We start from the raw sequence: 15,135 nt of genomic DNA on the forward strand, positions 1-15,135 counted from the left end.
TCAATTAACAAACGGAGACGTAACAGTATGTTAATGTTGATACATGACTGAAATGCTTAACAATTACTTTTCGCGGTATAAGTAGCTCAGAGCTTTGGTTCTGAGTGTAACCAAGAGTGCAACACAATTAACATTTTTAAAATCCACGAAATAATTTAAGTTGATAGATAAACTTAAACTTTTCCTGTCACTAGAACGGATACTTTTGCTTTTCCCATATATATAGAAAATACTAGCATACCTCTATCAGAAATTTTGTTTGTTTGTTTTGAATTTCGCGCAAAGCTACACGAGGGCTATCTGCGCTAGCCGTCACTATTTAGCAGTGTAAGACTAGAGGGAAGGCAGCTAGTCATCACCATACACCGCCAACTCTTGGGCTACTCTTTTACCAACGAATAGTGGGATTGACCGTCACATTATAACACCCCCACGGCTGAAAGGGCAAGCATGTTTGGTGTGACGGGGATTCGAACCCGCGACCCGCAGATTGCAAGTCGAGTCCCATAACTACCTGGCCATGCCGGCCCCAGAAATTTTGAAAATAACTAGTAGATAAATATAACTTTAACATAACGACTAGATTCATTTTCATCCCTGGAATGAAAAATTAAACAAATGTTAAGAAAACTAATACAACAAACCCATCCCACCAGGAAACATTTACAAAATATAGTGTAACAATTGTCCGGTCTTTTACATAGGTGAAACAGGATGTAACTTGAAGATCAGGTTAAAAGAACACCAAAAAATCCCTTTCCAAGTCCATGTTTTTCTAAACAGAATATCAGAGCACCAAAACACGAACCTGACATTAACAGAAGAAAAATCAGAGAAGCTTTATTGATCAAATCAAACATAATTAACAAATATCCAGGTATATCTCTATATGTCTTTGATTGTGGAGAAATAATGATCAAAGACATATAGAGATGTACCTGTGGAGAAATAATGATCAAAGACATATTGAGATGTACCTGTGGGGAAATAATGATCAAAGACATATAGAGGTGTACCTGTGGGGAAATAATGATCAAAGACATATAGAGATGTACCTGTGGGGAAATAATGATCAAAGACATATTGAGATGTACCTGTGGGGAAATAATGGGTACATCTCAATATGTCTTTGATCATTATTTCCCCACAGGTACACCTCTATATGTCTTTGATCATTATTTCCCCACAGGTACATCTCAATATGTCTTTGATCATTATTTCCCCACAGGTACATCTCTATATGTCTTTGATCATTATTTCCCCACACATTCCTAATCTTATGAAAATATTTCGCATAACATATTCCACATTTTGAAAAATAGTTATTCACTTTTTGTTTTGTTTTTTCTGTTCAGCCCTAAATCAATAATTTGTCAGTTCACGCGGATTGATATGCACATGCATAAATAACAACTATCACTTCTAGTATTTAAAATACATTGTTAGATTGTTCAAAGTTTATTTAAGTACTAAAAACCTTCTTTACCATTAAAACTTGTGTACTTGAGAATAACTGCACCAGTGATCGAAACGTCGTACGTGTTATAAAAAATCTTCCTTACTGTAAAAGCTGTAACTTATAATAAAATAACTTACACTATGCTTAAATGGAAAATATGTTTTTACAATTTGCTGACTTACCACCAGGAGGCGAAGGTGGGAAAGTTCCAAAAGTATTGTTTCTCTGAAGATCATAGTTAGCAGGTAAATTAGTAGGTAAGATGGATTTATAAGGGACAATGTTTTTGGAGGACCCCCCCCAGTGACACAGCTGTATGTCTGCGGACTTACAACGCTACAAACCGAGTTTCGATACTCGTGGTGGGCCCAGTACAGATAGCCCATTGTGTAGCTTTGTGCTTACCTTAACAAATTGTTTGGAGGTTTCGTTGTTGGAGACGACGCCTCGATGCACTTTTGTGGATCTTCTTTAGAAACATCATCACCGATGATAATAAAAACCTTTCAGCAGGTTGTTCATTATGCACCTTAAAAGTATGTTTGTATTATATTTACGCATGACGAATTAAAAATTTACTCCATTATTTGTGTGTGTTTCTTACAACAAAGCCACACAGGGCTATCTGCTGTGTTCACCGAGGGGAATCAAACCCCTGAATTTAGCTTTGTAAATTCGAAAACTTACTGCTGCCCCACCGGGGGACCCGTTATTTGTAAATGTCTTGCGTGAAATACATATAAAGTCTGAAGCATCTTTACCATCAAGTAACCCGGATTAACTTTGCTCTTAACTCCGGTAGACCGGAGTGAACGAATATTCGACAAGAAGATTTTCCAACTCGCAGGTTTATAAATAACTTGAAGCTAATAAACGAACACAATATATGTTAAAGTTTTTTTCTGTGTTTATTTAAATTCTCTCTTTTTGCGTAAATAAGAAATATTCCACCAATTAATTCAATATTCGCAAACTTACAATCGGGGAGTACTGAAAAAGATATGATGCCATATGGCCTTTATATTGGTTTCCTATTAAATATATTTAAAATTCGATATGTTTCTGTGGTAGTCGTGTAGCAATAAAGTTTTAAAATATATTACTAATACAAGTAGATTTTTTCATCAGTTCGTATCACATACTTGGTACTGTATATACTTAGAGCGCCAGCTTCACATACAATTTGCCAGTCATGGAATTATCAAAGAACTTTATATTTACATATCTTTCATTCGACGTGATTTTTGTTTTTAAATGTAGCATTAACTGTACATATGTATTCAGTACTTGTACATATGTACAGTTTGTTTCAAATTACGTTTGATACGCAATGCCAGATTCCTGGTGTCACAAGTCAGTCTGGAAAATGTCGAGTACGTTTAATTAAATGCGACGAAATTTTTCTCACTTTTTAATCTAAGTTTAGGCTTCACATAAGTTTTATTCCCCTCTCCTGAATCTCAGTTCAAGTTTCTACAACAAGGGTTCATCCACGATTTAAGAGTAGTCTGGGACATACTTTTCTGGAAAACGTTTTAAACCATACCAACTAGTTCATTCCAAACATTTTCCATGTAGCAAGAGGAAAAGGAATGGGTTGGTAGCGGATTTTAGACTCTCCTTTTTTATTCTGATCACCCTTTACATTTTATTAAAATTTTCCCATTAAAAGAAGGGGCTAGTCACCTTATATACTCTCCCGAATCAACCGCTGTAAAATACCAATGAAAATTCGTACTTTTACTAATGTAAAATAAACACTTGCAGGCTTTTTTGCTCCTAATTAACCGAAGTCGATAGAAATAAAAACAAGATTTCAAACGTATTTTATTTCGTTAGTTTGAAACTTTTTTCTTTCTTCTGTTATCAACGATAGTTGAGCTTGTTGTGATGTTTTGTTTGTTTAGAATTAAGCACAAAGCTACACAATGGGCTATCTGGACTCTGCCCACCACGGGTATCGAAACCCGGATTCTAGCGTTTTAAGTCCGCAGACATACCACTGGGGTCGTTGTGATGGAACATGTTTATTTTTTTAGGTGGAGGTAAATATAAAAAAAAAAAGCTAAATGTGTTTCTAATGTGATAATGAGTTGCCTACTTCATTGGTTTTCAATGGAATTAAGAATCTTTCGTAAATGATAGAATTGTGTAATGCGTATCGGAAATCTTAAAAGACATTATAACACATACTTCAACTTCTTGTCGGTGTTGTATGTGTAATACAAAGCACGTGTGTCATCATGTGATGCAAGCACGACCTTGCACAATGAAGTCCCCACACACACCCAGTATCCTGTTTTCTAGTGCAACATATATTTATTTATTTAAATAATTCAAGTGTGTCATAACAATTATTTCATTCAAATACTATCATTCCTCTGCCAATTATTATTTCTTTAACAAGTTTCGTTCGCTGTGTAATGTGAAAGTCTGAAATATGAAGTTTAGTCTAAATATATCATTGAATTTGCATGTTTCCGAAGAGTGATTAAACAATTGACTATGAGTATACAAATTGTACGGCAGTTCTTAAAACGATTATTTGAAGCTAGGATATTTTGGCCATTCATAGCATAGGTTTACTTCATTATACTGCTACAAATTTGTGTCTATTAAATACCGATACTGTGACTTATTATGAGCTTGCATTGAATCCACTGTGAATCGTTACAAAGAGCGATAATATTTACTGAATTAAAATTACTTGGTTATGAAATGTTGGCCCGAAAGTTTGAATAGCAGAAGAAACATTTGTGTTAGTTTCTTAATCTACCAGTATATTTTATCTCTGTTCAAATTACAAGGCTTTTTCCACTACATTATACTTTTTCTTTCCTTGAACTATTTTAAGAAGTTAAAAAGAACTCACAAGACTATTAGATATATAGCAGAGTAAAAATTGTGTTAAATTACTGAAGAAATGTGGTTAAATTCAAAAGAAAGACACCCCTAACTTTAGCTTTATATTTTACAGAACAAGGATGAATTACAGAAACTTTGAAACTGGTGCAGAATACAATATAAAGAGAGACCGGTGCTCAATTAGGATTGTATCAGAAACTGGAATCTAGCATGCTGTGTTTTGATCCCTACATACTAAACCAGCGTTTCTTAATCTTTCGATACCAGGGACAAACTAACTGCTTCCCTAAACTGTCACAGACCACTAAAATGCAAATATATTGAAAGACGATTACAATTTACATATTAATATTCTGTCAGTTTTGTTTGTTTGTTTTTGGAAATTCCACAGACTAATGGTTGAGAAACACGTCACTAGATTATAATAGACTTGAACGATATATATTCTGTGAAATGTAAACACAAGAAGACTACATTAAAACATGTTTTTATAAGATTTATTGAATGCCTGGTCATGCTCCTGATATTATTTACATTAGCTATATTAGACAAATCTTCTTGCAAGAGCTTAATATTTCACAATTTATCAAAAAATTAAAACACTGAACACAAAATGAGATTGAGCTAATAAGATTTACTATATTAATTAGAAATAAAAAGAATTTTTTTTTCTATACATACATCTTTTTGTAATAAAAATTCAAGCACAATTTCATTACAATGGTTTTTCTAAGCAGAACTGATTAAAAGTAATTTTGTACAGACGTAAAAAATTATGGAGTTCCCAACTTCTTTGAAATTTATGGTAAAACTATTTTCTGAGCTACTCTTAAAAACTAATTAAAAAAGTGATATTAAATTTACTGAAGCTGATTATTCAGTCTATCTTTTATAACGTTTAAAAATAAGAGCAACACAAAACTGGAATATTTCTGCAAATTAAATGTTAACTCATAATCAAAAAACCATATTGTTGAAAAATTGAGCTAAAATCAAAATATGAGCAAAATAATACAATAGTAACATATACAAACAACAAAAAACTTTTTTTTATTAAATATTGTTTCATGTATGAACAATAATATGTAACAAAAGTATGTTAATTATCCCTTACCTGCACTGTGGTAACAAAAAACATCAACATAAATAATGTTTTTGATACCAGATGATTATTTGAATTAGTACCTGGTAAAGGCTGAGTGCAGTTTCAAGAGAATCCTATTTCAATTTGACAAAGGTTAAAGGTAGCTTTTTAGACCTAAAGCTAGGTCCAGTTTGAAAAAAAAAAGTCTACTGTGGGATTGAAAAATCTACCATTAAATACCAAGTACAACAATAATAAGAGTTACGTCGAAAAAAAACGTCTGAGTCCTGCTTTAACACGAGACGATCTGAAGCTGAAAAATGTCAGAAGTAATTAATTTGAATTTGCTAAACCATGCTGGCAAAAAGTCAAGTGCAATTTTAGCAAGATTTGACTTTAAAGTGACAAAATTTACCTTGAATTGTAGAAAACTTCTCTGAAGTAGACGTGAAAACCTTTGTCTAAGATTTTAGTACTACTTCAGCAAGGTTTAATTTAAATTTTGTAAACCATCTCTAACAGTTGAGGCCTCCTATAGAAAGCTTTAATATACTCTCAATTATCAGTTGGAAAGGTACAGCACCATTATATGTATATTTCACACATGTAGCTGCCTGAAGATTGAAGTTGAATATAAATTTCACATACTTAGCTATCTGAGGATTAACTATAGCTTCAGTAAGTTTTTCTTGAAGTTCACTATGAGTTCAGTGTAACTCTTCATATGAGTTTGTGTTAAATGTTGCTAAGGATTTAAGTGTAAACCCAATGACACATTAGCCTTTGTGGGTCAAGGATTATCGGAAGGTGGAGGCAAGCTATTTGCACCCCCCCCCCAAAAAAATTGCCAACTTCGATTTTTAAGAACAGATGTTTTGTAGAAAAAATAAAAAGCACAAAACTTGAAACTGATAAATCCATTTAAAATTGCAAGAATAAGTAATAATCAATCTTAAAAGTCAGTAGTGCGCCCCTCTGAGGTCTGCATCCTAGGCAGCTGCCTAGTTGGCCTAATGATAGCGCCGGCCCTGTGGAGGCATCACCTAGTTTATCCAGGGATCAAGGGACCCATTTTAAGTGACAATAGATTACAGAAAGTGCCTCCAGAAACAACCTTAGTCTTTTTTTTTGGTGAGGAGTGGCATGCTTACTATACACTATGTGTCACCCACCAGTGTATTAGTGAGTATAGTTTATAGTGTAATGTGGAAAATGATAAATGAAAGATACACTTTGACACATGATGAAAAAAAAAGTGTCTATGTACTGACCAAAGTAGATAAGCTTTATGTCAAAACAAACGTACAATGAGCAACATGCAAGTCTGTCCCCAACTCTCTATTAAAATGGGTTCGAAACTGAGCATATTATCTAGTCAAAAACTCTACATTCAGAACTTCCGTAACATCCTCCATCTTTAATATTTGATTATTAAAACCAAGTGTCAATTTCTATTTTCATATATTTTTAACTGATTTTTATGAACAATGTCCATCACATGTCAAATCACAACACAATGCGAAAAGCTTTAGGCTCTAGAATTAAACCAGTAATTTCTTTTTGTTTTCAAAGTTTCACAGCTAGGTGTAGTAAGTTTCACTAACTAATGGCAACTAAACTCTTAACTCCACTTCTTTGCTGGCACTTTTTCATATAAAATGATTTAAACTAACATCAGTTGACTGACATGTATATTGATAATTTCTAATTCAATTTCTTAATTCTCTTCAATAGCTTCAGTGAGGGATCAATAAATTTTTATATTTTCAGGTTAACAATCACAAAATGAGCAGTATCTATAATGCTCATTTTACATTTATCAAGTAAAGATTTTTAAAAAACAAGGTGAAGTTAATAGCATAACATCATGGCAAAGGTGAAATGAATATCATATCTTAGCAAATTCAATTTGAAAGAGGTACGTCATAAGATAATTAGCTAATAAGGATAAAAATTAATAAATGTTTAAAAACATAAAAATATTATTTGCATTTAGATTGATACAAGAATTTTTTGATTATTTTTTTAGCAAACAAAATAAAACAGGAACTTTAAGAAACTGCCAGTTAATATAAAGCACATCATTTACAATAACAACAGTTTTTTGTTTCTCACATTCAATTAGAAGCATATAAAAAGCTTTGCCGAACTTAAAATTAGTTCACAACATAAACTAATAAAATTATTCACCAGCAAAGCATGTCTCAATTGCCTGCAATTATATCATAAAAGAAGGATAAAATTAAACATTAAAAACAAATAATACACTCATGTTCTCATTTTACTATATTACTTTTAACAACTGTATTAAAAAAAACATAAAGGTGTTTCTTGTAATTCAAATTATAGTTTTAATATCTCTTGGCACATAAATCACTATTTCTTTTTCAAGAACTGACAATCAAGATTAAGTAACTATTCTTTTTTGTAATACTGAAAAATAGTGATAACAGGAGCAAGCATCCAGAGAAGGTAAATTATCCAGTGGGTACTTCCAAACAGCACTGTAAATAGCCTAAGGGGTAAATTCAACTAAAAGAGCCTGTAGTCTGGAGGATATCTCACAAAGAATGATCTCTCATATAGTTGGGAACAATGATTCCATCCAAGGTTTTGAAATAGCTATAGAAACAATAAATCATATAAATAAACAAAAATATCTTACTAGAAAAATGTATAACAAAGTGTGTATGCTTTTTGAAAGTCTATTGTCAAACATTACACAAGTATAAGGAAAAAATTTATCGCTAAATAAAAAACCTATGTAGGGCTGGCTACTGAACTTGAAAAAAGGAGCCAAACAAGATAGGGATGGAACTAGACATATCACTTGAGCAGGCTAATGAACATATACCAGACTAAGCTGTCTCAACTTTACATGGAGAATAAAATCCTTACGTTACTGGCAACCCCGCTTTGTCTATCAAAAGCTTGGTGTTTGATAAAACCTCAGTTTTCATTACTGTACCTTTCCTTTAGTTAACTTTAGAATACTATTTCATGACTAATTTACAATAAAGTAACATTTTACAATTGTAAATTCTGGTTCTATTTGTTTTGCTATTACACAGGTAGAAGCCCTGACCTTCTTATTGTAATTAACTTGAAGTTTGGTGATTTGCAAGTGCAGATAGTGTATAAAACTGATCTTTTTTGAAAAAATTATATTAAAGGAGTTTCCAGAGTGAAGTTTTCCTATTCCACAATCATAAAAGCATGCAAGGCATGAAATTTTGAAGAAAAGTATATTTAAGAATATGTTACACAATACCTCTATCAAACGTTTCTCTACTGTTTGGAGAGCTTTCTCTTCCTGTAGCTTCAGCAGTAGTTTAATAGCTCTGCCATAGTGATTATGAAATAGTGCATGTTTCTCAGTGAAGGGTGCAGCCTGAAATTATAAAAGAAACTGTATAGTATAGCCAGATCACATAAATTTATCAAATATTTTATTAATTTAAATAAATTGCATTGAACAATCCTTTAAAACCTTCTGATCTTTCATCACAAAATGTACAGTTTTTTTCTAAAAAAATGTAATTCTAAGACTGTATACAATCATGATTAAAGTTATGTTAGACTATTTTTTAAAGTAAAAGTACTATCAATATAGTCTCCAGATCATACATAGTTACTGTTACAGAATATTGATTTCTCTTCTTCCACCATGCACTGTCACGAATTGAACAAAGTTTTTCATTACCTGAACATTAACACAACTTTGTAAAGATAGTTATACACAAATGAAAGAGAAACTAAATTCTTCATCTTTATATTTTGTGTGATAAAGTATCAAAAGTTAAGACATTGAAAGATAAAATTTCGAAAACTTCAACAAATATTTAGTCCTAGAAATGAAGAAAAGTGGAAACCATTGTTATGGCTTCATTAACAAAACTTTGAACAGTTTTTTAAACATATAATATCAACAAACAAACATTTTTTTTTTACATTTTAGTGAAGGAACTAAAACTATTTGACTTACTTTTGAATCACTGACATCCACAAATTTTTGAAGTTCAATGTAGATTTTGTTTATATCTTTCACTACAGAGGATGAAGAACAAACCATCGAGCTTTTCTTTCCATTTTCAGATTCTCCACTTCCATCAGATTGCTGTGTGCTGTTTACAATTCCTTGTGTTGATAAACCTTAAATAAAATTTCAATTATTTTGTTCACTACTGATGTCAAATGGTAAAAAATTAATCTTAACAATGTCCATTTTTAAGTGTAAATCAGAACATCTATTTTTAGCTTAATTTTTAAAAGTTTTTAAATTTTAGGATGGATAAAATTACTGAAACAGAAACCACTTTTCATGGAAATGTGCTAACAGATTACTTGGACAATTAACTTTCATTGAATTATATTACAGCAATAATCTGATTTCTTAGCTTCAGAACCATCTATTTTCAACATAATCACCAATGCATACTAAAAATACCAAGGAATGAATAACTGAGAAGTGAATGAATGAACAAATATAGTTTGAATGAGTAAACTCTGTAATAACATCTTTCTTAATAATAATGTATAGATTACTGCAAGTTTGCTGAATCAATATACAAAATAAGCAATATTTTGTATCTTTATCTTTCTTATCACAAACTAACGTGAATTTAAATGAAAGGTTATCTCACTTGTAAACTTTTGTTTTATTGCACATGGGTTTGCCACTAATCATCTTGTATGCAAGTCACAAATTAATCATATACTACCATTTATTACATCCCAGAAGCTTGTGAATACAGCTCGTGTTGCTTTTGTAGACTAAACACATGTGAATTATCTTGTTTACAGTTCCAAAGGATTTTTCTACTTTAGTAATAGACCACTGTGTTACTGGGTTACCTTCAGTGACAAGCTGTTACTTTTAATGCTTGGAGATGCTTGTACCTGATGATGACAAAACCTTGTCGTAACATTGTACATTTGCTGTTATGTTAAACTTGTATTAAAATTTTTCTTCATTACCCATTCAAGCCATCTCCAAGCATTATTAGTCTCAAAATGGGTTCTTCGTTATCAAATTTGAAGCTGTTACTTTCTTCACTACTGCAGGTGTGCAACTGGTAGATGGTCATGGAGTGGTCTGTTTTATCCTTGCTGGAATTACACCTTTTTTTGTTTTAACCATAAAGATCAACACTAGATATAAATTTTTCTTCAAAATTCTAATGTTTTGTGCTTTTATAATTTTGGAATAGGAGAACCTCACTTGGAAAGTCCTGTATTAAAACCCTAACAGAAGAGGTAAATTTCACAAACTGTATGTAATTGCAAATCACCACACTTCAATGTGAATGCAACAAGTTTTAAACCTGTATGGTCATAGGTTATGGTGAAGGCTAGGGCCAAACTGATTGGATATGCAAATTATTACCAAAGATCGTGAACATACCTCTATATTGCCAAATAAAAAGAACAGAAGAGAAACATCTTAGAGTTACATGTCTAAGAACAAGCCATAAAATAATGAAAATATGAAAGTTGTTTCTCACTAAATAATTGTGTATATCTTTAAGAAATTACAGACTCATGAGAAAAAGAGTAAAAATTAGTACTTTAAAAACTAGTTTACTAGCAAGACAATTTCCAAAACACCTAAGAGACAGCAACTGATAAGCAAAAAGTAAAATTAACTAGAATTTGCAATTAAAAGTACGAATATTATGCTTTAGTTTTCATACTTATTCCTCATATCAAAAGTAGGAGTTTCTAAGAATGTTAAAGCTGCATTACTTTTACATCTAACTGTCAAAGATTTTGTGCTTAACAGTAACATTTTAACCATATATCACTATTATTTTAGATATTATAAAATGTTTTGTTTATATGGTTTGAAAAAAACTGATAAACCTTTTACTGTTTTCTTCACACCACTTTACTGCAATATAAAAAACATAGCCTAATACTTTAAATTACTAATTAAAACGACAGGAATATATCTGACATCTACTTACTTTTAGAAGATGTCTTTTCTGTATCTAGACCAGCTCCTTTACTCTCACACTGATCAGTTATGTCTTCCTTAAGATCACACAAGGCCATTCCCTTCTTGACCAAAGTATCAATAATCACTAGTTTATGCTTCTCTTGACTCCTTCAAAAAATATCTCACACTTAATCTTAACACAACTATGTGTACAAATTATCTATTCTGGGTTGAAACTGTGGGTGTGTTGAAAAAATTGGCAAAATGATATGTGGAGACCTACTCATTAGAACAGTAAAGGTTACTTAACATTGTAAAATGTGTTCCTACCAGACACGTCTACAGAATTTTATAACAATGTGTCAAGCACAGCCTCGTGCTGAAATGAACACACTATTAGTAACAAGTTTCACTGAAAAAAAACTGAATTCGCGAGGTATCATTTGCTTATTATCATATTGATTATTTGAAACACAAATCTACTCAGCTAATAACAGACTACAAATATTTTTATATCCTGAAATATTTACTACAGTGACTACTGCTACTGCTAGTTCAAACTCAGATGTGTTTCCCTGCAGCATTTAAACATGTCCACAAGACCCAAAGGTGGGAAAAGTGTAAGTAGAAATAAGAAGTGTCTGAGAAATTGATGATAACAAATTACACGTTTTATAGGGCTTACAAAATTATTAATAATCTGCTCTTTTTGTTTAGTCATTCACATGTGGTAACTATACTACAAGATACACGGTTACAGGAATTATTAATCTACTGCCTATCAGTCAGGAGACAATGTTAAAACCCCCTTCTCCTCCTCACACAAGAAATGTTCTCCCAAGTCTGTCATTAATCACTAACATATTAACTACTTTCTGTATATAGTTAGTCTTATTAATGGACAGAGCATGTTTGAATTATAAATATTACTTACAAATTTACTCTTTACCTGAAATATTACAGTGAAAATAAATAATCAGCTAAACTTGTTCAAAACCTTGTAACATATAGGAACTAAAAAGCAAGAGAAAAGATTTGTGAATATTAGAAAATAAAAACATTAATTGTCTCATGCATTAAGGATTAAACTAAACTCATGCTGCATCACTTGTTTTAACTCTAAATACAATAAGGACTATAGCAATGAAAGTTTGTGGTATCTCTGACAAAGATTATAGATAAAATGACAATATTTTCCTTGACAAAGATTAGATACCAATAAATGATGCAGTAATTAAGAGGAGTTTTCCTGATAATTTCAGCTACAGGTCACCTTTTTTACCAACATCACAATACCACTTCTCCTGAACAGGAGAACTCAAGAGATAAAAAGAACATTTGCCACTGTTCACAATTATTAGAATCTCTTAATGGTCTTCAATAAGATGTATCATTGTTCGTTCTAACTGTAACAACCCTTTTCCCAATTGTGCATTGTGGTTATGCACTGATCTTTAGTTAAAAACACGTGGCAATCACACAAGGTAAGTAAAGTAATAACTTATATTAATATACATTTAATTTTTGGTTGATAACTGAATAACAGAAAAGATACTTAGAAAAAACTACTAAAATCAGTTTCTTTTTTGACCTGAAACACTTTTAATACCTGATTTAACTAATTTTAATTACATAATCAGTCACTTGGCAAAATTCCCATTTAACACATACAATTATTATTAAATGACCAAGCACCAGGCTTTTGACCAGTAAATGACATGAGAAAAAGGAAGGAATGTGTAGAAATTATCCTGACAATGAACTTCTAATCTCAACTTAACAAACAGAAATTATGTTTAAAAATAAGCTAACTATAAAGATAATAAAAATTTTAAAAATTTAAACATCACTAAAATTAATGAAGACTATACTTTAAAACAAATTATCTTGAAATGTTAAGTTCTAATAAAATATAATAGAAAATTAAAACCTATAAAGAATAGATTATATTGAGTCATTACTTTTGTATTATTATTGTTAATATGGTATTTCAAACCATAATCCCAATGACATCCTACCAGGTTTAGCCAACTTAGGAGTTTAAGATTAGTTCTAAATCCACACACTATGTCAACAATGCAAAATAATCATCATAAGTGTAAGCTATTATTCACCTTTAATTATAACTTAATACTTTTCATTTATATTTTAGTTTCAAATATAACATGACATGTAAACCCCAAATTTGTGTTTAAACTCTAATTTTACATGTGAACTTTATACTTTATACTTTTATTTTCAACTGAAAATGACATCATTATATATATTAACATATTTGTACATTAACTATAATATTGTCACAATCATGACATGACATTAAAACTAGGCAATTTACTCAGTATAACTATAAACATCGATTACATCAACGAATGTCAAATAAAATAATCTGTTAATCAAAGTTATGATTAAACTGATTATTATTATTTTTGACTATTCTATTTATCCAAGTAACTGAAATACTGTCCATATTATTTCTCATTAATAAAAGTTTGTTCAGGTTAATCAATTAGTGTCATAATTCATAAAAATAATCACTAAACTGACTTTAGGGCTTCTGAATATTAGTATTTTCAATTATTTCATCTATTCAAGTAATTGAAATATTGAGATTATAATTTCTCATACATTTTTTTTTCAATTAACTTAACTTTGTTCAGGTTTGGACTGATGTGACCCAGCTATGGGAGGGGGGGGTGCACCTCAGAATTCAAGGGTCTCAGGTTCAATTCCCATTGCCACAAAATATGCTTGCTCTTTCAGCTAGGGGAGCATTATGATTGTTTCCTGATTATGGAAGCTAATAAGGCTATCTGACAATGCTCCTAATTTTGAATTGCTAACTAGAGGGAAGGTAACTGGCTGGCAGCACCCACCGCCAACTATTAGGCTACATTACTGTTATATAAATTGTAAACTTATCTTGTTTTTTACATTGTGTTATCTTTTTTACTTTATAATTGCATAACAGTATTCCTTAATATTTCATGTGTTGAATTACTGTTCATACGTTGTGTTACATTGTAACTTATAATTTGCATAAATGTTTTCTTTAGTGTTAAATAATCTATAAATTAAAATTTTCTACATTCTGTATGCATTATGTTTCTAACACTACACCTCTTACATTCCTGAATTTATGTTCCAATAGAAGTTGAGACAGGCACTGGCATGTCTTGAATTCACAACTGTCTAATAATGGGGCAAACACTCACAAAACAGTATTCTTTATCGACTTAGTCATGCCAGCCAACAGTAAAAAAATCAATAGATCAGTATAGCATTAAAAGTTGCAAGTATCAATCATTTTTATTAAGGAAACAAAAACAAAACAAAATACATAAATTTTCTTCTACATTGTATTTTATATCATTTAAAATAATGTTATAAAAACATAATAATCGATTATGTATAAATAGACTGTGATTGCAATATAGCCTTCATAAGGCCTTTGGAATAAAAAAATTATGTATGCAGTAATTAGACCAATCCTGTATAAATCTGATCTTTTTATGTACAACAGTCTTGTAATGTTAACTAAATTCTTGCCAAATTTTGTGAAGATACATGTAGTAAATCCAGAATTATAGTAAACATTACTATGTACACTGAGTGGTCACAAGTAAATAGACGCCTAATTTTTCATCATTTAACTGATTTATGCTAACTAATTTGTGTTCTCAGAGCACTATATAAATGAAAATGGTCCGCACACTAATTATCTTGTGCTTCAACATGCCTAGAACTCAAGGTTCTCTCGAATTGTCAGATTTTGTAAGAGGAAGGATAGTT

At 31.2% G+C, this 15,135-nt stretch overlaps 1 protein-coding gene across 1 annotated transcript in view; it reads right to left on the bottom strand.

The window, feature by feature from the left end:
* Positions 1–4,805: 4,805 nt before the first annotated feature.
* Positions 4,806–15,135, bottom strand: part of LOC106458658 (tripeptidyl-peptidase 2-like) — a 99,852-nt gene continuing 89,522 nt past the window's right edge. Inside the window, exons 27-30 of the mRNA XM_013918188.2 lie at positions 11,375–11,514; positions 9,394–9,560; positions 8,680–8,799; positions 4,806–8,030 (exon numbers count right to left, since the gene is read on the bottom strand). Of these exons, the coding sequence (XP_013773642.1) occupies positions 7,941–8,030; positions 8,680–8,799; positions 9,394–9,560; positions 11,375–11,514 (517 nt within the window). The 3' untranslated portion in view covers positions 4,806–7,940. The remainder of the gene's footprint in view (positions 8,031–8,679; positions 8,800–9,393; positions 9,561–11,374; positions 11,515–15,135) is intronic.

This window comes from Limulus polyphemus, unplaced genomic scaffold (assembly GCF_000517525.1).
Source record: "Limulus polyphemus unplaced genomic scaffold, Limulus_polyphemus-2.1.2 Scaffold497, whole genome shotgun sequence".
Lineage (NCBI taxonomy): Eukaryota > Metazoa > Arthropoda > Merostomata > Xiphosura > Limulidae > Limulus > Limulus polyphemus.